General features: G+C 35.4%; 1 protein-coding gene and 1 pseudogene across 2 annotated transcripts; one reads left to right on the top strand and one right to left on the bottom strand.

Moving 5' to 3' along the window:
* The first annotated feature begins 7,071 nt into the window (after nt 1-7,071).
* LOC143588770 (DExH-box ATP-dependent RNA helicase DExH12-like) lies at nt 7,072-15,710 on the top strand (annotated as a pseudogene). The gene is made up of 5 exons (XR_013145163.1): nt 7,072-7,109; nt 8,244-11,259; nt 11,549-11,937; nt 12,281-15,482; nt 15,571-15,710. The product of XR_013145163.1 is annotated as a DExH-box ATP-dependent RNA helicase DExH12-like (transcript).
* Nucleotides 15,711-16,844: 1,134 nt separating this feature from the next.
* LOC143588787 (lysine-specific demethylase JMJ17-like) lies at nt 16,845-25,447 on the bottom strand. Its single transcript, XM_077069705.1, has 32 exons — nt 24,021-25,447; nt 23,846-23,903; nt 23,635-23,757; nt 23,456-23,513; nt 23,232-23,368; nt 22,651-22,809; nt 22,489-22,575; nt 22,215-22,391; nt 21,938-22,090; nt 21,666-21,857; nt 21,510-21,581; nt 21,334-21,429; nt 21,169-21,255; nt 20,957-21,073; nt 20,668-20,875; nt 20,504-20,568; nt 20,311-20,369; nt 20,062-20,193; nt 19,811-19,970; nt 19,389-19,724; nt 19,122-19,301; nt 18,982-19,043; nt 18,818-18,896; nt 18,572-18,721; nt 18,371-18,504; nt 18,170-18,275; nt 18,025-18,098; nt 17,809-17,953; nt 17,550-17,699; nt 17,369-17,464; nt 17,146-17,241; nt 16,845-17,066 (listed from the first exon to the last, which is right to left on the bottom strand). The coding sequence occupies exons 1-32, from the start codon at nt 25,355-25,357 to the stop codon at nt 16,845-16,847; spliced, it is 5,307 nt and encodes a 1,768-aa protein (XP_076925820.1). The 5' UTR covers nt 25,358-25,447.
* Between the last annotated feature and the right edge of the window lie 1,507 nt (nt 25,448-26,954).

The following is a 26,954-nucleotide window of genomic DNA, read 5'->3' on the forward strand; positions in this document are numbered from 1 at the left end:
CAAGCCTTAAACAATCACCATCCTAACATTGAACAATAATTATTTAATGTGTTTGTATTTGGTCATTGTATTATTTTAAATAACTTGAATAAAACATGTCTTCTTGTTTTTTTAATTTAAGATATGATGGTTGAAAATTGCTGACTCATGTATGTGAAGAAAACAAAACTATTTAAATATAACAAATAATTACATTTACAATCTTACCTAAAATATAAAAAAATTGTATGTATAATCAAGTTTAAAGTTTAAAATTAAATAAGAATATATTTTAAATTTAACACATAGTAAAAAATAAGTCATAAACTACACACCTTACTACATGAAATTCGTGTAGAATTTCTGCGTATACAAATAGTTGTTCGTAAGCTAAGAAAAGTTAAGAGAATACGAGCTTAAACGAATTTGAGTCTACACTGAAGCTCATTATTAAACAAGCTCGTGAGTCTTTTGTAAATAAGCTTGCAAGGCTAAATGATCACATAGTTTTTATAAATATATTTCTTCTTTAATATTAGCAAATATACAAAAAAATATATATCATATGTAAATTTATGCTAAAAATAACCAAAAAAATATAGCTTCTTGTATACATATAAAATGTAATTTCGTGTTAAAAATAGTAAAATAGTGAAAATAATAATCAAACAATATGAAGTTTTGCTCGAACTTGAAATATTACGTACGAGTGAAGTTTAGCTTTACATATATGATTTCAAAACAAATATTAATTGTTTTTTTCTCAAATTTGATTCAGAATTTAATTTGTATATCATATACCAAACAGTTTACTATGATTACAAACTTTTAAAATATTTTATACAAAATAAAAACTCTAGTGATGGCTTAAATTCAATTCTTTTATCAAAATGAATCACATAAAATATTAGTAAAACCTTTTACAATGACCGAAAACTTTACAAATATAATAAAATAAAACACTAGTGATGTCTTGAATTTATGTATTTATCAAAGTAGTTTCACATGAAATATTAATAAGGTGAATCAGATTTTAATAGTTTAAATTATAATTTATTGGTCAATTATTATTTATATACTCACACTCACATAATCACTGGATACTTACACTTAGTTTACACCCATTTCCACTCGATTTTGCTTTACATACAAAGTATATTTCCTCATTTCACTCGTAATTGTGTATGTGATCGGAATCGATTGAAATTATAATAATTATACAAGTTGCTAAGTAGGGATTACCTTCGCAATAAAAATGAAAGTTCAAAGCTATAACGTGTTAAATTGTCTGTATGAAATTTACTTAAGATGATACACTTAGTTATGTTATTATTCGTACATTTACAACGGATAAACATGATCATTTATGCACACTAAAATAAAACCTTGTGAATATGAAATTTGTAATAGGAATTTGCGAGTTGACCCAAAACTAAAAAGGTACTTGTGATTTTTAGGGGCCACCCTAGGCCACTACACATGCTTTGCCAATGAGTTCAGCGGGTTGTTTATAGTAATTGTTCAGCCTCTAAGACCCGAATATTTGTGTTTTAATAGAATCTGTTTTGCTATCCAAAAAGAGGTTGCGACGCAACTTGTTGTCCGGTTACTTGTCATTGTATTGCAATCCTTTTGTCTTTGAGCAATCCATTCGATGATATCTGTAACATCAACGGTGACAGACATATAAAAAATTTTCACGGGTGTCAGAAGAGGGTCGGCATTAAAATTGTATATGAATCAAATGACATTTTAACATATATTACCTTAAAAAAAACAATCTTACATGGTACGCTAGACCCTTACACTTATAGTGTAGGTCTGCTGGTGGTCATAAAAAGTTAAATCGTTTTTGTTAATAACAAAGTTCACCGTCTCAAGTTATCATTAACTCAAAATGCTATTCGTCTTTTGGTTAACATGAAGGTTATGATTAACGCCTAGGATCTTTATGTTCTTAGGTTCGAAACCTGATTTAATGAGATTTTTCCGTATTGGTTGGTTTCCTCTTTGATAATCAAAAACAGTATAAATGATTAGCATCATATATTTTAGTAATGAGCATTAGTGGCGGTTTGAAACGTTCTTCAAAAACGAATTGAAACCCAAAACATTAAATAAAAAAGGGAAAATCTCATAGAATAGTAACCAACTTTTAAAAGTGTTCTAATTAGGTCACTGATACATATTTTCTCTAAATCGGGTCACTAAATCTTCAAATCAAGTCTCATCGATTTTTTTGTGCGTCAAGAAAGAAATGAAGGATAAGACGCAGGGGTCGGAATTTGCAATATATGTAATTAAATTTAAAAAAAATTAAAAAACGTTAATTATATTAAAATTTAAAAATAAAATTCACGTCGCCACCCGGCGTCAACTTAAAAAAAAGATAAAAATATTTCCTATGTGAAACAAGAAAAAAAGGCTAAAAAACATGTTAAAACCTTTAATTTAATCAAATATGAAAGTTGAGTGACCTAATTGGAACACTTTTTAAAGTTGAATAATCTAATTAAAATATTTTTGAAAGTTGGTTACTGTTTTATAAAATTGCCCTGTAAAAAAAAGTAATTATTCAATAATATGTGGTGACAGTGGTGGATTGTTTGAAAATATTGGATACCAAATAATAATGGTACCCCTAGGCTTAGTCTATGGAGTGCATGTACCCCTACTAAAGGTTCATCTTGTGATGGGGGATGAATCATGTACTTGTAAAAAGGATGTGCTGTGCACAGTGGGGACAACAAAAGTCAAATTTGTTTATGAAACAAACAAGCAAAGTGTAAAAGTGAAAGTGAAAGGTCGGTGGCTTCTGCTTTTCTTTTTTGTATTATTTTTTTTTATTTGTTGTTTATATTTTTTACTTTTTAAGAAAATAGCATTATATTATGGCCGGCATGATTAATCAGTTTGAAACTTTTAATCCTCCATAAAAGACCATTTGCAAGATGATTCAGGCTTTGTAAACAAGGCTTTAGTTAACATATCATTTAGTCATTTACTATCAGTACTTTATGTGTGTAGTAAAAAGTTTTAGGCTAAAGGTAAGAAAAATTTATGTGTTTAGTAAAAAGAAAAATTTTTATTAGGTTTTAAATGAGCTTATTTTTATGACATTTTTCAAAAAAGATATATATAGTTTTTTAAAATCCAGAACTAGGATTATTGGGTCGGGGGCGCCCATCCCCCCTCCCCCCAAGGTCAAAAGCCAACCTTGGTTGAATTAATTAACAAAAGCAAAAGAAAAAAAAACTTTGATTCGTTGTAGTTGGTGGACCCTACATAAAATCAACCCAAAATGACAATAAAAATGAGCAAATGGTACTTAGTAATTTTGGTACTAATTTGACACCTACTTTTTTGTTTTCTGATATCAGTACTTTCGGTTACAAGCTTATGGTATTAACATTTTGGGTTGATTTTTCTTCAAATATTGTACCATACCAAACACTTTCAACACTGGTACCAGCACCTATTTTTGATGATTTTCGGGGTCGATACTTTCGGCACGAAGCTCGTCCTCAAATGGCGGTAGCGGGTTAACGAATGTGAAAAGGGGACACCCCCCCCCCCCAACATCCGGAACGCATAGTCTTGTAAGTAGTGTAGTACTCAACCCAAGGATGTTGGAAAGAAAATAACTATATAACTTTAACGTAAGTGCGTGACTAAAAGATAATGCATAAGCTAAATCAAGCTAAATAAAAGAACATATGAAATAAGCATAGAGCTAATATAATGAAAAGATAAACCTTGTGATATTAGTTTCGTCATTTGGTACCACCCCATGTATAACATAAATAAATTCATTCAAAATACTCAATGTTCCATTATAAAATGCAAACATTTTATAATATGGATTAGGGGCTACAACTGTTGACATGACCCGAAACATGATCTAAAGCTGGTACGGAAAAACAAGGTTTTTGATTGACTAACACAACCCGTTCAAAAAACAGGTTGGGTTTGGGTTGACTAATATGACCGTTTAAAGTGGCGTGGGATCAATTTATGAAAAAAAAAAACACCACAAAGATAATTAAAAACTAAGTAATTAATTATATTTATGCATAAAAGTTTACATTCTTAGGGCTTATTATTACTAGTCGCATATGCCTTCGAAATTTATTACTCAATATGTATAAATACTCCACTTTGCCAGGAAAGAAGCCTAAAATCTTCTATGTAATCATTTGATCACAATTTGGAGTTTGTGGAAGGCTTGAAATGTGGTGGTACATGAAGGGGTAGCAATTTAGTTAGCCGATTTGGTGGACGAGGTAAAGGTAGTAAGTTTTTTATGGGTGAAAAATCAAGCAAAGATGCTCGGTGTATCGCGGGAGGATTAAAAAGCTTTCAACTTTTATACTGAGGGTTGGGCTGGTGGTTTAGGTTTGAGTTGTTTTAATTTGGTGGGTGAACTCGGTGTTTTTAGCCTCTAGCTAATGTTATAATAAGATTTGCTGGTCTTTTAAAAAAATGTTTTTTCTTTTTAATTTTGTAATGACGAATTTATATCATCAAATAAACTTGAAAACAAGAACTCTCCCAGAATTTAATTTTCATTATTTGGTTTGTTGATCATTTGACAATATAGCTTTTCGGATTTATTAGACAATCATTATGTATGTATATTTAATTACTAATCGGAAGGTCAAAATCCTATAATTGTTTATTTAGTAGACATGTTTACACTTACAAGTTACAATTTTCAAACGCCATAAATAATAATATGTATTTTTTGGTCTAATTACTATATCATTATTTGATTTATTGCGAGTTGCGGTTTTTGTTTAAAGCTTTAGCCGTTGTGTATGATGTGTAAATTCAAAAAACATCGCGCACATACCCGGCCTTAAGCACGGGCGAACCTGACACCCGGCGAGGGTATGTTTTTTTGCGGGCACAAAAGTTATATATAATTTTTGGAAACAAAAAATCAAAAAGCTATTGGGCCTTTCATATAAAAACTAAAACCTTATAACTTATTGGGCCATTTTTAGTAAAAAGAAAATTAAAGCCTCGTAATTATTGGCTGAGCCCAATAAAAATTGATCCATAAACTTTTATTAAAAATGCATAACGACAACAATAGTAATAATAATAAAACTTGCTGCTATCAAGAGTGCTACGTAAACTTCAAGAATCATCGGCTAGTTATTACGGTATGGCATCATAATACGTTGATTTTGCTATGTTTATTGCTATAATTTTAGTTATCATTTAAAAAATGTTTATATAATTCACGATTTTGGTTTATTCTTATCAACCAATGAAGATTAAAATACCGTTTAACTAAAATCCCCACATGAGTTAAACTTTACTAATAACACGTATAACTAAGTCTTGACAATCGTCAGTGGCTATATTCAATAACTACTATTCATCAATTGAGATGCATTTAACTCGATCATAGTCTCAAGTTCACCCATTAAATATATTTTATAACATAAACCTACAAATTTACTCAAATCATGTTCTTTAAGTCTTTAATCAACCAAATAAACAAGAGTCCTCATATTTTATCACCAAGAACATATATAAAACCTATAAACACAGGTTTTTAGGTTAATAAAGCACTCACCTTGTCGTCTTTAACTTAAAATCAACAATAACCATGTTTAATATCTTGAAATCAATAATACACCTTCAAATAAAACTTTAAGGCCCTTTAATATTTTATAATATAAAGCCAAATTCAGTATAGTATATTACAATAAGCTCTGTTTTTTTTCAACATATTTTAACGCATACGAGAAGCAATAAATATGTCTTGATGTCATTGTCCACCTTCAATTTCAAGAAGTCTTATGACTTAACACAACAAAATTTGAGGATATCATGCGATAACGCAAAGGTTTGATCAATATCTATAGAAGTTCCAACGGTAAAACATGATCCGTTAAGAAGCCTTATGTCTTAAATAAGGTACATTCAACCACTTATCATTACACGTATATTACAATACATATGCATCAATGCATGTAAGATTAATATTTATCAATCTGACCATCATTATCATTTATCTTGTTAATGATCATTGACTTTAATATATCATATGATTGATAATTATTCGATGGACGCAATTAACCTTAGTATCATAAATAGGAATTTCCCTTTAGGTGTATATACAGAGATTATTAGAAGGGGGTAAACAACTTTAAACAAGCCACAAACATCAAAAGAATTGTCTCTCTCTCTATCTCTAAAATCGCGAGGTTTATCTCACCAAAAACCATCATAATTGTACACCCTAAACGAGAACCTGATCATCAAAACCATGGCGTCATCCCTCACTGCAATATCAAGATTAAAAAATACACATTTTTCTATTATCACGTTACATAATTGATCAACAGTCCATTGTAATCAATAATCCATATAATCATATTATGTATTTTTTACTTGTTTTATTTGAAGATGGAAACATATCAATTTCATCATATTAAATTAATGTATGTGTAAAATTTCAAACATTTTATACTCCACATGATTGTTATATGTACGTTATCCTATATATTAATTTTTTTAGTTTGGTCTCACTAAATCACTGCTCATTTGAAATGCTGTATAAAGAGCTGTATTACTAGCTTAAAGAGTTATACCATATGCTTCACGTATACAAAATACAAATCCTCCATCTCTTCACATAGCCACCGACTAATTTTAAAAACAACTACTATTCTACCGTCACTTCTCGATCTCTATCTAACACGATGACGACCACCGTTCTCTTATCTCCAAATGTAATCCTCCTCCCATGTACCTACTTTTTTATTGTTGTCCCGGTGCCATTTTTGATGTTCGGTGTCTTATGTTGTCAGTTTCTCACTTAAATCTTATTTACAGGCTATCACTACAATTCCATTATTTGGCATGACGCTCATGTTTTTAATAACTCGACGTAACGCGCGAGTAATAAAATCGGTGGCGTCTTAATCGGTTGGGTTATTAAATCGGGTCAGACCCGACCCGCATTAATAATATATTGAAAACCTAGTCGGTGACTACTAAATCGCACTGTTAACCGCCTCGCCACACATATTTATTCATACATACATCTTCTTCCTCCCTTTCACTCTCATAGTAAATATTATCGCCGTCGTACGATTTCATATCCAATCACGGTACGTAACCTGTGTTCTTCGTTACTTATATATCATCATATCTCTTATTATTATTATTATTATTATTATTATTATGTGTTTCAGTTCAATTAGATTTAAATTAAAACCCTAGCTCTTATTCACCGTCGTAATTGTGGTTTAATGGAGCTGAGACCTTGTTTCTACATACGCATGTTGATTTCTAGGGTTTATTGAACCAGAGTACGTGTTTCGTTTATCTCGTGGTAATGAATACGTGTTTTGACTGATGTTTGGTGTGTAGGTTCTGTTGTTATTGATTTTGGTGAGTGCTAGGGTTTATTAAGCCAGATTATGCTATCGCGTAGTGGTTAATACATGTTTTGATTGATGTTTGGTGTGTAGGTTCTGATGTTAGCGTTATTGCTATTGATTTTGGTGATTGTTCGGGCTTAGTGAACCGGAGTACTTATTCGTTTAGCTCGTAGTGATTAATGCATGTTTTGATTGATGTTTGGTGTGTAGGTTCTGTTAGTGTTATTGCTATTGATTTTGGTGATTGTTAGGGCTTATTGAACCGGAGTACTTATTCTTTTATCTCGTAGTGATTAACGCATGCTTTGATTGATGTTTGGTGTGTATGTTCTGTTAGTGTTATTGCTATTGATGTGGTGATTGTTAGGGCTTATTGAACTGGAGTACTTATTCTTTTATCTCGTAGTGATTAATGCATGTTTTGATTGATGTTTGGTGTGTAGGTGCTGTTGTTAGTGTTATTGCCATTGATTTTGGTGATTGTTAGGGCTTATTGAACCGGAGTACTTATTCGTTTATCTCGCAGTGATTAATGCGTGTTTCGATTGATGTTTGGTGTGTAGGTTATGTTAGTGTTATTGCTATTGATTTTGGTGATTGTTGGGGCTTATTGAACTCGAGTACTTATTCTTTTATCTTCTTGTGATTAATGCTTGTTTTGATTGATGTTTGGTGTGTAGGTTGTGTTGTTAGTGTTATTGTTATTGATTGGATTGATTTTGGTGAGTGTTAGGGTTTATTGGATCGGAGTGCTTGTTCGTTTATCTCGTGGTAATTAATACATGTTTTGATTGATTTTTAGTACATTGGTTTTGTTGTTAATGTTATTGTTATTGATTGGATTGATTTTGGTGATTGTAGGGTTTATATTGAATCTGACAGCGGTTGGTTGAGATGGCGAATTTGGGCGGTGGTGCTGAGGCACATGCCCGATTTAAACAGTATGAGTACAGAGCTAACTCTAGTCTCGTGCTCACGACGGATTCTCGGCCACGAGATACACACGAGCCGACTGGAGAGCCGGAGTCTTTGCATGGGAAGATTGATCCTAAAAATTTTGGTGATCGTGCTTCTAGAGGAAGACCGGCGGACTTTGATGAGAAAATTAACAAATCTAAGAAGAAGAAGGAACGTGACCCGTCGCTTCCTTCTTCTGAAACTGCAAATAACCGACAGAGTAAAAGAAGGCGTCTTCAAGAAGAGTGTGTTCTTACATCAACAGAAGAAGGGGTTTACCAGCCCAAAACAAAAGAAACTCGAGCTGCGTATGAGGCTATGCTTAGTGTGATTCAGCAGCAGTTGGGGGGGCAGCCTTTGAATATTGTTAGTGGTGCTGCGGATGAGATTTTGGCTGTGCTTAAGAATGATATGTTGAAGAATCCTGACAAAAAGAAGGATATTGAGAAGCTGTTGAACCCTATACCGAACCAGGTGTTTGATCAGTTGGTTTCTATTGGGAGGCTTATAACAGATTTTCAGGATGCAAGTGGTGATGGGGCTGGGTTTAATGCTGCAAATGGTGAAGATGCTCTTGATGATGATGTTGGTGTGGCTGTTGAGTTTGAAGAGAATGAGGAAGATGACGAAGAGAGTGATCTTGATATTGTACAAGATTATGAGGAGGAAGAAGATGATGTTTTAGACAGAGGTGGGAGTAATGCTATGCAAATGGGTGGTGGTGTTGATGATGAAGATTCACAAGAAGCTAATGATGATAAGCCACTTAATGTACAAGACATTGATGCTTACTGGCTTCAAAGGATTATCTCTCAAGCTTATGAACAGCAGATTGATCCACAACAGAGCCAGAAGCTTGCTGAAGAAGTACTACAGATTCTTGAAGAAGGTGATGACCGTGAAGTTGAAACTAAGCTGCTGGTGCTTTTGCAGTTTGAAAAGTTCAAACTCATAAAGCTTCTCATAAGGAACCGATTGAAGATTGTGTGGTGTACCCGTTTAGCAAAAGCCGAAGACCAAGAACAGAGGAAGCAAATTGAAGACAAAATGATGGAGCTGGGGCCTGATTTGGCTGCTATACTGGAGCAATTGCATGCCACACGGGCAACTGCAAAAGAGAGACAAAAAAACTTGGAGAAAAGTATAAGAGAAGAAGCAAGGCGGTTAAAAGACGGAAGTGGTTTGAAAGATGAAAGTGATGGTGGATTTGATCGAGGTCAAAGAGAAACCGTTGATCGTGATGCTGAAAACGGTTGGTTAAATGGTCAAAGACAGTTGCTTGATCTTGAGGACATTTCATTTCAGAAAGGTGGTCTTTTGATGGCAAACAAGTGTGAGCTTCCTTTAGGTTCTTATAGGAACCACAGTAAAGGATATGAAGAAGTTCATGTGCCTGCATTGAAGCCCAAACCTCTTGCTGCTGATGAAACGCTTGTAAAGATTTCAGACATGCCAGGTTGGGCCCAACCAGCTTTTGCGGGAATGACTCAATTAAATAGGGTTCAAAGTCGAGTTTACGAGACTGCTTTGTTCAAAGCAGACAATTTATTACTGTGTGCTCCCACTGGAGCTGGGAAAACCAATGTTGCCATGCTCACCATTCTTCAACAGATTGGTTTGCATATGAATGAAGATGGTTCATTTAACCACAGTGATTACAAGATAGTCTATGTGGCACCAATGAAAGCTCTGGTGGCTGAAGTGGTAGGGAATTTGTCTAATCATTTGAAGCATTACGGTATCAATGTAATGGAGCTGAGTGGAGACCAGTCTTTGACTCGTCAACAGATTGAAGAAACACAAATTATTGTCACCACTCCAGAGAAATGGGATATCATAACCAGAAAATCAGGAGACCGTACCTATACCCAGCTCGTGAAGCTTCTAATTATTGATGAAATTCATCTCTTGCATGATAACCGAGGACCTGTTCTTGAAAGTCTTGTCGCAAGGACTGTTAGACAAATAGAGACAACAAAAGAACATATTCGGCTGGTTGGGTTATCTGCCACACTTCCGAACTATGATGACGTGGCACTATTTTTGCGAGTTGACTTAAAGAAAGGTCTATTTCATTTTGACAACAGTTACAGACCTTGCCCACTTGCTCAACAGTATATTGGAGTCACAGTAAAGAAGCCATTGCAGAGATTCCAATTGATGAATGATATTTGCTACGAGAAGGTACTCGCTTCGGCGGGAAAGCATCAGGTGCTTATATTTGTGCATTCAAGGAAAGAAACGACAAAAACTGCACGTGCAATTAGAGACACTGCTCTTGCTAATGACACATTAGGGATCTTTTTAAAAGAAGACAGCGCAAGTCGTGAAATTCTTCATGTGCATACAGAGTTGGTGAAAAGCAATAATCTTAAAAGATCTTTTGCCTTACGGTTTGGCAATTCATAATGCTGGTATGGCTAGGGCTGACCGTACAATTGTAGAGGATTTATTTTCTGCTGGACACATTCAAGTATTGGTTTCAACTGCCACTCTAGCATGGGGTGTGAACTTACCAGCTCACACTGTGATTATTAAAGGAACCCAAATTTATAATCCTGAAAAAGGTGCGTGGACTGAGCTTAGTCCTTTGGATGTTATGCAAATGTTGGGTCGTGCTGGTAGGCCCCAGTTTGATACTTATGGTGAAGGAATCATTATAACTGGACATAGTGAGCTGCAATATTATCTTTCACTGATGAATCAGCAGCTCCCAATTGAAAGTCAATTTGTGTCTAAATTGGCTGATCAATTAAATGCTGAAATCGTTCTTGGAACAGTTCAAAATGCCAAGGAAGCTCTCAATTGGCTTAGTTACACTTACTTATACATTCGTATGGTGAGGAATCCTGAACTTTATGGTTTGTCTTCTGATGCTTTGAAGAGAGACCCGTTACTTGAGGGTAGGAGAGCTGATCTGGTGAGTTTTCAACTTCACTCTTCTAATTTTTTTCTTTTTAGTCACTGATTTGATTTCATCACAATAAGGGGAAAAAAAACCAAAATTGTCTTTGGGTTTTTTTTATTTTGGAGAATCTTCAAAAATCAATTTCACCATTTTAAAAAAGATTGCGTCTTTAGTTCCTTGATCATGAAGTGCCATAAATTAAGTGCCCTTTTCAACGATTTTTACATTAGATTTAATATAGTGGTTTGGTTAAAGGTTAGCAAATATAATTTTGACTAATGCTAGTTACTGTTTCTTGCAGGTCCATACTGCTGCCACAATACTTGACAAGAGCGGCTTGGTAAATTATGATAGAAAAAGTGGGTATTTTCAGGTGTTGGATTTGGGTCGAATTGCAAGTTACTATTACATTACCCATGGAACTATTGCTACATATATTGAGCATTTGAAGCCCACTATGAGTGATATTGAGCTATGCAGAGTGTTTTCACTCAGTGAGGAGTTTAAATATGTGACAGTAAGACAAGATGAAAAATGGAACTTGTAAAGCTGTTGGACCGTGTTCCTATTCCAATTAAGGAAAATTTAGAAGAGCCAAGTGCAAAGATTAATGTTTTACTCCAAGCATATATTTCTCAACTAAAGCTTGAAGGTCTTTCATTGACTTCTGACATGGTCTTCATAACTCAGGTTGGTTTTATACATTTATTTTATATACTTCCCATTTGTGCTTTTGTTTTCTCTGCATAAAATACCAATGTTATCTGTACTTCTTTTATACAGTCTAGTTGTTAAAATGTGGTTTTTTCTTTAATCTTTTTTGTATCGTCTGGTTCAATGTAGACTTGATGTAAAAGGTTTTGTTGTAAGTTGGACAAAAAGAAATTTTCTAATGAATCAACTGTTAGTATGGTGATTAGAACTAGACAAAGTGAAAGTACATTGGAATATTATGCCAAAAAAGCCTTTGCATTTTCTTATTTTTGACAGATTGTGTATTTTGTTAATTGGATTTTGTTTTTTTGGTTTGCAGAGCGCAGGGCGTTTAATGCGTGCTCTTTTTGAGATTGTGCTGAAAAGAGGGTGGGCTCAGTTAGCTGAGAAAGCTTTAAACTTGTGCAAAATGGTAAATAAGAGGATCTAGAGCGTACAAACTCCTCTTCGCCAATTTCAAGGTATTAGAAACGACATGTTAATGAAACTGGAGAAAAAGGATTTAGCATGGGAAAGGTATTATGATTTGTCATCACAGGAGCTAGGAGAGCTCATTCGCGCCCCAAAATTAGGCAGAACTCTTCACAAATTCATTCATCAGTTCCCAAAACTTAACCTAGCTGCACATATTCAACCAATCACAAGGACCATATTAAGGGTTGAACTCACTATCACTCCAGATTTTCAATGGGAAGACAAGATTCATGGTTATGTTGAACCGTTTTGGGTGATTGTAGAAGACAATGATGGGGAATCCATACTTCATAACGAGTATTTCTTGCTGAAAAAACAGTATATTGACGAGGATCACACTCTGAGTTTCACCGTCCCGATACACGAACCGTTACCACCTCAGTATTTTATTAAGGTTGTCTCAGACAGATGGCTCGGGTCGATATCGGTTTTACCCGTTCATTTCGTCTCTTAATCTTACCCGAAAAGTACCCACCACCAACTGAATTGCTAGATTTGCAGCCACTTCCTGTTACTGCTTTGAGAAACCCGTTATATGAAGCCCTTTATCAAGAATTCAAACACTTTAATCCCATTCAAACTCAAGTTTTTACTGTGCTAGTTGCTGCACCGACAGGTAGCGGGAAAACGATATGTGCGGAGTTTGCAGTTTTAAGAAATCATCAGCAAGGACCGGATAATGTTATGCGGGCTGTGTATATTGCTCCTGTTGACGCACTTGCTAAAGAAAGATATAACGAATGGAAAAAGAAATTTGGAGAGGGGCTTGGGTTGAAGGTTTGCGAGTTGACCGGGGAAACCGCAACTGATTTGAAGTTACTTGAAAAAGGACAGGAGATAATCAGCACTCCTGATAAGTGGGATGCGTTATCGCGTCGTTGGAAGCTACGAAAACATGTTCAACAAGTCAGTCTTTTTATTATTGATGAGCTGCATTTGATTGGAGGGCAAAGTGGTCCGGTTGTGGAGGCTATAGTGTCCAGGATGAGGTACATTGCCAATCATTGTCAGAAGATTCGAATAGTGGCGTTATCTTCTTCACTTGCAAACGCTAAAGATTTGGGTGAATGGATCGGTGCCACATCGATAGGGCTTTTCAATTTCTCGCCAGCTGTTCGGCCCGTTCCTCTTGAGCTTACTGTGCACGGCATTGATATAGCTAATTTTGAGGCTCGAATGCAAGCAATGAGCAAACCGACTTACACTGCTATTGTGAAACATGCCAAGAATAAAAAACCCGCCATTGTGTTTGTTCCTACCAAAAAACACACCCGTCTGACAGCTGTCGATCTGATGACATACTCCATCGCCGAGAGTAAATACCCAGGTGCTGAGAATCGAGACACACCTTTGTTCTTACTTCAATCTGAAGCCGAGCTGGGCCCGTTTATTGATCGGATCCGGGAACCCATGTTGAAGGAAACACTGAAATATGGGGTGGGATATCTACATGAGGGTTTGACCACAACTGACCAAGATATTGTCAAGACACTGTTTGAAACCGGTTGTATTCAGGTGTGTGTAATGAGTGGAACTATGTGTTGGGGGGTCTCTCTCCGTGCACATTTGGTGGTGGTTATGGGAACACAAAATTATGACGGGCGGGAAAATGCTCACACTGATTATCCAGTAACAGATCTTCTTCAAATGCTGGGCCACGCGAGCCGACCGCTTGTTGATAACACCGGAAAATGTGTCATCTTTTGCCATGCCCCACGTAAGGATTATTATAAAAAGTTTTTACGAGAAGCGATTCCGGTTGAGAGCCATTTTCATCATCATCTACATGATAATTTGAATGCTGAGGTGGTGGCTGGAGTGATCACAAACAAACAAGAATGCATTGATTATCTGACATGGGCGTTTATCTACCGTACCGAAGGTTGACTCAAAACCCTAATTACTACAATCTGCAAGGTGTAAGTCAAAGGCATTTATCTGACCATTTATCTGAACTTGTGGAGAACACGTTGAATGATTTGGAATCAAGTAAATGTATTGAAATCGTTGACGATTATGAGCTTTCTCCTCTCAATTTGGGTATGATTGCTGCATATTATTACATCAGTTACACGACGATCGAACGGTTTAGCTCCTCTATAACCAGTAAGACAAGATTGAAGGGTCTTTTGGAGATTTTATCTTCAGCTTCTGAGTACGAGTTACTTCCGGTTCGACCCGGCGAGGAGGATCTGATCCGAAAGATGATTAATCATCAACGGTTTTCGTTTGAAAACCCTAGATACGAGGACCCACATGTGAAGGCTAACGTGCTGCTACAAGCTCACTTTTCAAGACAGTTGGCTGGTGGGAATCTCGGGTCTGATCAGAATGAGGTGCTTTTATCTGCTGGTCGGTTGCTCCAAGCGTTGGTGGATGTTATTTCAAGCAATGGATGGCTAAGTTAGGCTTTACTTGCAATGGAAGTTAGCCAGATGTTGACACAAGGAATGTGGGAACGGGATTCGGTTCTTTTGCAGCTTCCTCATTTCACAAAAGAGTTGGCCAAACGGTGCCAAGAAAACCCGGGAAGGAGCATCGAAACCGTGTTTGATTTGGTTGAAATGGAAGATGACGAAAGACGGGAGTTGTTACAGATGTCTGATTCTCAGTTGATAGATATTGCAAGGTTTTGTAACCGTTTTCCGAACATTGATTTGTCATATGATGTTTTGGATAGTGAGAATATTAGAGCTGGGGAGGATATGACTGTGGTGGTTACACTCGAAACGAGATCTAGAAGGTAGGACTGAGGTGGGGCCTGTGGATGCCCCGAGGTACCCGAAAAGTAAAGAAGAAGGATGGTGGCTGGTTGTTGGTGATACTAAAAGTAACCAGCTGCTTGCTATTAAGAGGGTTTCGTTGCAGAGGAAGGCAAAGGTTAAGCTTGATAATATCACTGCTCCGAGCGAGCCCGGGAAGAAAAATTTGACTTTGTATTTCATGTGCGATTCTTACATGGGGTGTGACCAGGAGTACAGCTTCACTATTGATGTTAAACCCGGCGAAGCTAATCCCAGTGACGCCATGGAAGAGTAGAATGAGTTGTAAGTGATATGTTATGTAATGTTTTTATCTCAATAAAGCTGTCTGTCTGTGTAAAGTTGTGTTATCTTTTGGTTTTAAATTATGCAGCCAGCTTTTGCGGGAGTTTGCGGCTACGGATTCCAAGATTACTTAACTGATGGAGTTTATGCCGTCTTCGTTATAATGTATGACTATTTTGTTTTAAAACATAAAACTTAGTATGTGGTTTTAAAACCTTAGTTTCAGATTTATGATGTTCTCTTCGGATTTTTGCTAAGATCATCATTCAAGTATGTGTGCTTATCAAATCTCGAGTTTCAGAAACATTTTCCTTTCATTTCCATGTTAAATATTTTAATACACATGCTTCTTTCGAGTATGAGTTGCGTGTTTGATTTATTACCATCAACTATAATTCGAGTTAACCTGGAATCTGATTTCAGAAAAACATGTACGTAACAATTGCAAAGCGGGTTCTGGTCCATTTGCCAAACCAAATTCTTGATTCGTCCGAACCAACAATTTATTCTAGATGGTTTGAGTTGATGGTTCTTTCCGGATTCATAATCGAACAGAATGATATGTAACAATTACTCTCAGGCTTGCTGTCCGCTGTTTTGCTTCAAGCCATAACTTCTGAAGAACGAGAAATTACATTGACCAGTTGTGTTGGTTTAACCGGTGTGATCAACACTGAGATAAGATGACTTGAAAATTGGTTTTAGCCAAGTTGGAAGTTTACTTTCATATGACTATAAAACCGAGATCATAGCTACATAACCGTATTATATCTAAAGCAAAAGATGCAAGCATATATGCACTTCTCTAATTACTATTTTTTTTATTGTGTTATAAAATCACCATTCCGCAAAATATTATATAAAGACTATAACTTGGGCAGAAAGAAATTGGTTCATTACACTTCTAGGTTAAATAACAATGTTCAAAACATTACAAGTAGCAAAAGACTTTTGAGATGAAAAATCTAGTTTGGTCACTTGAAGCCTAGAAAAGTATGCACCAAAAAAGCTACATCAAGATGTAAAACCTAGAATTAATTAAATGAATTAAATGATCAAATTCCCATTTAACCCAAGATTACAAACTTAATTGATGTACATGGAAAAACGGAGAAAAAACATCAAGCTCTACTCGTTTTTTAGCTGCTCTTCTGAACGGTTTCCGGTTTCTCCACAAAAGACGTTCAATGCCACTCCGTCTCTTGCTACTAACATTATCATTGCTTTCCGCTTCCCTTCTCAACTCCATCGGTCTCGGAGATGGCGTTTGAGGCTCTTCGCATTCGCCATTTGACCTGGTCAAAGTCAAACATACGAGTTTGTTGGTACGTACCGGTCAAAGTCAAAGTTTAAAACTTAAAATTAAGAGTGTGCTTGCCTTTCTTGTACGATTGATGACGAAATGCATTTAATGTCCTCTAATGTATCAACCTTACATGCAGGACAAATATAATCTTTTGGTGCCCATGATAATCGAATACAATCAAAATGATACCATTCGTCACATTTATCACAAGCAATCATTGGTCTTTTATCATACGGTTTCCTACATATGCAATAAAGCATACTTCGTTCTCTCAATAACTGCAAGTACCCGACACCATATTAAGTTAAAATAATTTAAAAAAAAAACTACTAATGATGTTTATTATGTTTTTATTACCTTAAGTTCTTTATCAAAGTGCACTGGAATAGTTTCACCTTCACCAATAAGTTCAAAAACTTTATGCAATTCAAGGGCACCTGAATCTGCTGAAACCTGTGATAAGTAATATAAAAATATATTAGTTGACTTGGTCAACATACGTTTTTATTAACAAAGAAAAAATAAATAATAATAATAATAATAATAATAATAATAATAATAATAATAATAAACCAAAGACCTTTCTGGCTTTCGCTGCCCATTGCAAGCCAACTTGCTTCATTGTCTCAAGTTTATGATAAAAATAATCTTCGGAAACAATATTTATAGTGTGACCCTGCAAATATCATAAATTCTAAGTCTAAATTCTATTAAATAAAAAAGGCAAAGTATGAATAATATTATTAATATTTTGTGAATACCTCTTTCAGTATCCGTTGGACCTGGTAGATTGAAGGTCTTTGTGAACCGTTTAATAACTTATACGCTCGAACTCTCCATGAATTTGTTGCGAGTGCAAGCTCAAATTTGCAGTTACTTTCACGATCGTACACTCCAGCCATTTCTACCGCCTGTGAAAAATAAAATCATATACTCTTGTTACACGGGACGAGCTAAACACGTGCTAATTACTTTAGTTTAGATATATAGCAAAGTTTGATAAAATAAAAAATTAGCCACCTTTAAAGCGGTTGACAGTTTCCTAACCACCACACTCAAGTCTTCGCCAATAGAAGCCAATGAAAATTCCACAGTTTTAGTTAAGCAAGTTTTGTGTGCTTGCGATTTCTCAACGATTTGATGTATTATAGTCTTTTCTTCAATCCTGCACGAAGCAACGTATCAGTAACAATTTGATGTACTTTACTTAACCAAACTGCATCATCAGGCACTTACTCCACACATAGGTTATCAGCATCAGACAAAAGCTCCAAAAACATATCCAACTCGGGACGTTTTGCATCAATTTTCTGAAAAGAAAATGAAAACTGAAGTCTAGTAAAAACTATAAAATTTAGAATCTCAAAGAACTAAATCATACCAGCCGAGAGGTTTTGCCTGACTCGATGACATGGCAATAAGGACACATGTGAGATGCGGAATGACTTGTACCGCGTCCAGTTGGCTTTACACAATGCATATGGTAGCTACAAGCAAAAATAACCAAGAAGCACGATTCAACATTATATTAACGTTTTATTATTATTATTATTATTAATTAATATTAAACATGACAACTTACCACTCCATGCAAGCAGAACAAGTTAAGATTTCTTGAGTTTGAGAGTCGTTTAAGCAGAACATACACAAACAAGTTTGACTGCAGTCAACAGGCTTGTCATATACACATAAAGATCTGTCTAGAGTATTTAATATCTGCAAGAAAGAATAATCTTGAATATTAGACAACGATAACTTTATGAAGGTTAATGTGGTACGCTACCTGAGATAGACCATCAAGTAGCAGATTATCGTCACCGACTTTAACCCCAACAATATTTGCCGCTCTTTGCTTCCACTCTTTGACCCGTTGTACTTCAGATAAAACCGTGTTAATTTCCATGCAATTGAAAGCATTAGTGTTTCCAGAACCCTGCATGAATCCAGTAATATTATTATTACAGTTTTGAAACTTATGATAAGTTCATTAATGAAGAAAAAAGAGAAAATTTGAGAAATATTAGACGACCTCGAGTTGCAGTAACAAAGACCATGATCGGTCTCCAGTGCTGCAGTTGAAAAATGCTTTCACTTCATCTACCCATACACTGAAAAGTGTCGGTTAAAAAAGATGATTAGCACTGAAATTTAGTACACATAAAGAAACAATATATGATAACTAATGAAACTCACTTGTGTCTCTTGATAGCATCATGTAGTCGGTCAACAATCAATGGAAAAGATATTTTAATCATCTGCCATTATTAAATGTCATCAGTAAATACACAAAATATAAATATAAATATTATTATAATTTATTGCTTGAATATTACCTTAGATTGTCTCAAAGCTTCTTCAACATCACTCAAATTAAATCTTTTAACGTTACTCGAGCCAAGAACTTCAACAGCTTGCTTAAGCCAATTAACCCCATCAACCAGTGACCTCCAAAACAAACGTTCTGCATATGTAGCGTTATGACACCCGGCATCCTCCAACAACAATTCAACTTCCTACAAAAAGAATATTAAATACTATTAGTATTATTAAAATATAAAATACCACCTAACGTGTACAAAGCTACAAACTTAATTGGTCACCTCGAGTGTGGGAACACCAGCACGAAAAATTAGGGCTTTAGAACACCAACCGAGAAACGCACCAGTTTCTTGTAGTTTTGAAAATACAATGGAGTCAAAACGAAGTGATAACTCGTTTTTCATTATGGTTTCCATCTTGGCAACATGATCTTTGATTGTGGAGATTATATCAGACGGAATTTCATCAACCGCATCAAGAATATTCAAAAGCGACTCAGCATCGTTTAGAGCAGAAAACGCATTATGCTCCCACTGCATATACTTCTGCAGAACATCTTCAAGCAAAACCCGCTCTTTGAGATACATCTTCAATAACTTTGATTCCAAAACCAACTCCTACAAAATTGCATCATGTTTTAAAAAATGTTTCGTATAAATACCTAAAATAATCCTAGTAAACAGACATAGTTAAAACTTAAAACCTTCAAGTCTTCAACTTTCAGCAAAGAACTCGTAACCGCCACCACAGAGGGATCCGAAACTAAGTAAGGTTTGGATTTCATTAACCACGATTTCGCCACTGATAAAGCTTTCTTGACACCATCAAGAGACGGAAAAATTGCACAAATATCCTCTGACATCCTGGAATTAAACTGATTAGCAGCTTTTATAGTTCAAGCAATAAACACACCGATATTTACAGATGAGCCACTGCACGTGTAATGTGGTTTACCTTACAACGTCTTCAAAATCAGACATTTGAACCTCACAACCGAGAATATGTTTTGCTTTTTCTTCCAAACACACAGCTTGTGCAATAACATCAGAAATTTTCTTGAACACCTTCTCGTTCTCGATTTGCAGTCTACACGACATAAGAAAACATTTACTAATACTACTACTACTACTACTAATAATAATACATGTAGCAAACTAACTAAAACAGACATTCCACAAAGAATCATGCCAAGAATGTGCTTACTTGGTGGCCACAGTCATTACTTGCTGAATAGATTCCAAAGGCAATTTACTATCGAGCACCTATAAAAGTGTAATGAAGAAAAAATTAAATAATAAAAATACATCAACTGAGTGAAAAGTGCATTATTTTAAGCCTAAAAGGCTTAAATCATTCTCCAAAACACTAGATTATTATCGAAATAGTAAATTAATACCTTCCAAGCTTCTACCCTGCAATAAGCCTTCTTTAACTCCACATCAACAAGAAGCAACTCATCCACTACATCACATAATTAAGAAAACAGAATAATCTATATTCAGACATATTAACAAAACAATATGTATAATATAAAGAATGTAAAATATGCATGATGCAAACCTTGAACTTTCAACAATGATCCATCTTTCTCGAGGCGAATCAGTTCATTAACAACATCTTGTTGATCCTCCCGTTCATGAATGTCCTTCAAAAGGTTATTGAATTGTGAAATCCAGTCAGCAGCATCACTATGATACTGCTTCAAAAGTTTTAACTCGGGAACATTAACAGTAAAACCATCATATTCTTGAACGAGCACTTCAAGGTTCTGCACATCATATGTCATGTTCTGTATTAGATAAAATACCAGTGAAAGTTTGTAATTATATAAATTTGATAAATTACCAACCTTTAACGTTATAGAACCTCTCAGCATCTCAGTACACCGAGTTTGACATAATTCAACTTTGTTTGCAAAATCCAAAAGCAATGGGACTTCAGGAACTTGGAGCTGAAGTTCCAGAATCTGAAAAATAAAAAAAAAACACGAAATGATAAATGCCAATTTAAAAATAGAAAAAAATGTAAGTGGAAAATACTATATTATAGATTCATAGCTACCTTTGACTTCAAGTTACTGATGACGCTAATCTCGATTATACCAGAAAATTTCTCAGAAATGCAGTTTCTTACGGTGTGTAACCAGAGCTAAGTTGATAAAAAATATGTCAGGAAACATAAAAACATCTAGCATTGGCAATATATAAGACGGAAGACTAAACTAACCTTCACAGCTGTCAATTTGGTCAATAACTCCTCGCTCTCATTCACATATATAGCAGACTCACAAGCTTTGGAGTACAAGTTTTCCAAATCGACAATCTGAAAACATGGCCAGGATTAGTAACAAACAAAATTTTAAAAAATAATAATCAGAATTTAATTTGTAAAAGATGATTTACAGAAACAATTGAGGGCGTTGATAGAGTAGAAGAGATTTCTTGAATAAGCTCTTTTGCTTCTTCTTCATAACCCTATGAAGAGAAAAAAAACACTTGTTCAGGCCTCAGGTACTAAACACAGACATTTTATTACATAAAATATTAAATATTATTCACCTTTAATTTTAGATGTCCAGGTTCATTACATGGCACCGGACTGACATTAAGCAAAGTGGTCAAATCTTCCATCTTTACCCTCTCCATTTCACAGTTATGATGAGATGGCCACAGTTCGATTTTTGAAAGACAATTTCTAACACCTTCTGCCCAAATTTGAGCTTCAACCAAGTTTTTTACCAGTTCTCTGACCTATTAGCATTCACAGTTTGATATAAATGCACACTTTTAACAAAAATAAACGGGAAATTAATCAGACACTTTAATCTTACTGAATCCATTTCAGAACCAGCCCAAAGAAACTGTTCAGATTCTTTCAAGGCAAGGGCATATGCGTCATTTGAGTATGGCATTTGCAGAGTTTTACAAGATCGCAGAAGCCACTCTTGAGCCAATTGTGTAATTGTTACATTTACACCTTTAACCTATATATCATATTAAAGCAAGTCTATTAGAAAGTAGCATTATTCATTAATGACTCACCAATATTGCAATATAAAAAGAAGTTTGAAAACAATATATGTATTATAATCTTCATGATTTGAAAACCTTCTTTGATAAGGGTGTCTCGTTGGTGCAAGTCAGCTTTCTTGCGTTTCTTTTTTGGACCGTTTCCTCAGAATCTTGTGTCTCCATCGCAACAATTATATTATTTAATTCTGCAAGTGTGTGACGGTAAAGAAAATGGCGTTTGCGGGGCTTGCATTCACACAGGTTTTCCCAATGCTGCATTTATAATAGAATTAATTAGTAAAAAAAAACAGAATTAAGGGACACATGATAAACTATATTATCTTATTTGGAATACTTTTAATCACTTTACCTCCAGACAGACGAAAGCAGAAGGCCTGCAGCTGCAACCAACAGCTGACAGATACAAGAATTGCTGGCATATGACGCACGTTGAATCCTGCAAAACATTGTCCCCAATTTTCATTAATACTTGGGAATGTTAAAATATATATATGAAAAAGAAGAAAAATACCTCTTCAACACCAACATAATTTGGCTGCTTTCGAGGAGCCATGAGAGAAGAACGAATAATGCCATTTTTCCAAAGCTTTTCTCTCCAACTCTTTTCTTTATTGTATACGCGAAGCAACTCATTTTTCAAGTAAGGTATTGCATTGCTATCATAATCATTCTGTAAAAAGTAGGCAAAATATAATAACAATCCGGAACATGGCCGCGTGATCTTGAAGATGAACTTTTTTACATTTATAGATGGTTTCGAAAAAACCACATGAATTTGTAGGTGATTGATGGACATAATAGTAAAAGTCGGTAAGTTGCAGCCTTGCAAGGGTGGAAAACGACTTTGGTTAAAGTCGCTGAGGGGTGTACAACTTTCAAATTAGTAAAAATGATTTCCTTGTCTTTTTACAAAATCTATATAAACATATAATTTAATTTTTCTTTAATAACTTGTAATATTTAGTTTTAAAAATAAAACACTAAATACATAGTTTTGTATGGATTCATGTAACAAATTGCTGACCGTCCTATTATTTTACCAAAAGTAAGAACCATCAATAATAATAATAAAGCAAATACAAAAATGCAGACCTTGACTACTACACAAAGCAGCTCTTCATGAGACAAAACAGCAGGTCTGCGATAATGCTGATAAAGCTCTGCTCCAAAACCACCATAAGGTAACCAATCAGCCGGTGCAAAATTCACAGCTTCCGCACAATTTAAACCTGCCACAACCACACGATTACTTATAGAACAAATAAAAGTTATTAAGATATATTAATAAAGAAACTTAGAATATGCATTATGCTCACCAAAGTTGAACCCTCCATGATAAGATCTAGGGAAAGTAATGACAAAATTCCCAGGTTCCTGGAAGAGGCATAGAATAAAAGAAAGTTAGATACAACACAAGTTTTAAATATACAACTCCCAAAAAATATTAAAATAATGAATCAGCATTCATTTAAGTTATTGATTTTGCATATCAAACCTGTAAGACGCTGTAAACTGGAACATTATTTTCTTGAAGTACAGATGGATTCAACATGGTGACCAACTGAAAAAGCAAGTCGGGTTGTGCATCAAACAAATCAGGAAGGCTGTTTCGCATAACCTGCATATCAATCAATCCTCAAGGTCAAACTTTCACTTTGACTTGGTTAAAACTTTAATGTCAAGAGTAAATTGCAAGTCAAAACTACCTTCTCAAAAGCACTGGCTTCACTACCGGGGACACTATACCAACATTTGGGCTCTCCCCTAAAAGTATATGAAAAAACATTAACGTCAAAATTCGAGATAATATATAATTGAACTATTTGTATAAAGCCATAAATGCACTCTGGAACTATATTAAGATTCCAGCAACTTATTTACCAGTGATGATAATTCATAGAATAGAAGCAATGGTCTTCAAAGTGCCAACAAAAAGACGAAAATAGCATCCCAATGTAAAGCCAAGGTACCATAACACCAGCAATATTATGATGAACAGCACGAAGCATTGACCCTTGTAATTTTGGCAAGTTATTAAGATTCCACGGGCTAGAACTATATTCATCCCATTCATTAACATCTATTGACGACGGTCTTTTATCATTCACACGAGGAAAACCACTTCCACAAACAGAAGTATCCAAATCACTACCATAAATAACATCAACTTCACCAACCGATCCTTCCACTATCTCCCAAAACTTCTTTTCCAATTCTACCCTTGACGCAGACGTTGCACCAAACCATTTCTTCTTGGCACGATCAGCCACACGCCTAAAAGCTTCCAACGACAACTGTTTCCCAGGAACAAAACCGAAGCTTTCTTTCTCAGAGTTGAAGCACTCGGAACAATACCAGTTACCAGGTGGGACCCGTTTCAAAGGCGGTGATAAACAATAAATATGCCACCCTTTATTACACCTGTCACATAAAAGCATAACTTCTGCATGCAACCCGCTTCTGCACTGTTCACATATCTGATTGTATGATTCCTCATCAACTACTTTATGCCGATTAACGTTAACATTAACTTTCTCATCTTCGTTAACTCGAATCCGTTTACAACTTTGTTGCACCGCCTTTTTCTCATCCTGCAGCCCTCGCTTACAAGTCTTCTCTTTCACCTGATCCAACTTATTATAATAACTTTCATACTCATACAAATTATCATAATACAACTGCGACAACACATACTTCGAACACTCCGAAATCTTCCCACCCGACCGCACAAACCGAAAAACCTCCCCCCACTTCTTCTCCTTCACAACATTATCATACCCCCCAAATCGCTTCACCCCGTTAAACAACTTGCACAAATCCAACTCCTTCCCTTCAAACACCACCTTCTTCTTCACCACCTTCTTCCCACAATATTCCTCCAAAAACCTCTTATACTCCAACTCAAACGTCTTCGAGTTACACGCGGGCGGGCGCGCCTGCAACTGGTGTATCGCCTGCGTCTTCGTCGGAAACGTAAACGCATCCAAATCCAACGCAAACGGAGGCTTCCAGTTTTGCGGCGGAATAATCTTACAAATCCCGAATTTTTCGGCTTCGGGCCGGATCTTATAAATATACGCTAACGGGTCCTTAAACTCATCTTCACTAGGGTGATAAACAGGTGCAGGTGGGATTGATAACAATGAATCTGAAGTCAATACAATAGAACCTTGCCCTAAAACCCTCTTTTCTGCAGCCCTAGGTCTAGTTTTGCCCATTTAATCAATCTTGAAGCAATTAAACACAAAATTAACAACTGGGTAAGCCTAAATTAGTTAACTTTATGTGTAATAATCAAGTTATATGATTGAAATCGGAATAAAAAAGGGTTCTTGACATGGGTATTGAATTGGGTCAAATTAAGAGGTTACCTTGCAAGATAAAGACTTTGCCTTTGTGGGTTCTGATTAAGACTTGAGAATGAGTGTTGGAGATGATGATTAACGATGGATTGGAGCGTGTGTTGGGTTATTGATCGATGGATCGGCGGTTTGCAGGTTGGGTGTAGGTTTGTTTGCGGTAAACTGAGGGGTTTGAGTTAAGACTTGAAGTTGGAAAGATTTACAAAACAGCCATTGGGTGCCTTTGTATTTTGGATTTCCTAGGGGCGGTTAGTAAAACTTTTAATGGAATAAATTTATTGAAAGTTAAAATGTTAAACATAAGAGTTAAGACTGTTTGTTGCCGCGTCATTAGCGAACACCATAACAGCTTCTAGTGAACGGGGCACGATTGGTACGGCGTGAGCCCGCTGATGGCTGGAAGAGGAATAGAGCTGTTGGGCATGGGGATCCCCTTGACTGTTGGATATGGATTAAATAAAAAAGAGATGCTAAATTTTAATAATCCAAATTTCGGCTAATGAAACAAAGTTTGAATTAGGGTGTGTTTGGGATTGCTTATTTAAGAGAAAAAGGACTTTTTGTTAGAAAGACTTATTAACTTATGAATATTTTAAAAGAAGTTTTGAAAAAAATGTTTGGCTTAGCTTATGTGTTAGGGAAAGCCAAAATGACTAAAAAATACACTCTTTTTTAAAAGAAATATAATGGGTTTGAGGGTTAAAGGGGTGTAATAGGTAAATCAAACTCATTAAGTTAATAAGTTACAAATTTCTAACTTTTCAAAACCACTTTATTTTGCCTTCTCCATAAGTTAAAACCCATAAGATCTTATGATTTGCCAAACACCTTATTAACTTTTCAAAAAGTTTATAAGTTATAAGTTGATGAAAATAAGGAATCCCAAACACCCCCTTATTAAAATTCAATATCTCTAAAAAAACACATTTTTTTTTATTTTACCTATCTGAACAACCATTTTTCATTTTTAAAAAAATATCAACAATCTCCATCTCTTAGTATGTTCTTTTTGAAACCAATCACGTTTCTCTCTACAAAAACAACCTCGTTTCCAAACAAAAATATGGATCAATGGCAAAATTGTTACCACCCATATTTTGGTCAAGAAGACGACGTTTATAGCACGGAACTTGACCATAACTTGAGCCAAATGTCATCATGGTATCTCGATTTTATTATAATGGAGACGCAAGAGCCTCCTAAAGAAGGCGCTAAGGGCAAACGGTCACACAAAGCTTCCAAAAAACTAGTCGAGGCGGTTGTTCATCGAGAGGAACGGCAGGCTCAAGTGGAGCGGTGGATGCCGTTCGAAACGAAAATTAACTCCTTGGACGAAAGGGGAGAAAGAGGCATTGTGTCATGCTTAGGTTGAAATATCCCAAGATCGAAAGTGCAGTATTGTATTTCACTACTTTTTGGTTATCAAATTTTTAACATTTGTTAATTTGTCTCT

The sequence above is a fragment of the Bidens hawaiensis genome, unplaced genomic scaffold, assembly GCF_021521415.1.
Source record: "Bidens hawaiensis isolate Kalapana, Puna unplaced genomic scaffold, B.hawaiensis_p1.1 tig00036767_1, whole genome shotgun sequence".
NCBI classification, from domain to species: Eukaryota; Viridiplantae; Streptophyta; class Magnoliopsida; order Asterales; family Asteraceae; genus Bidens; species Bidens hawaiensis.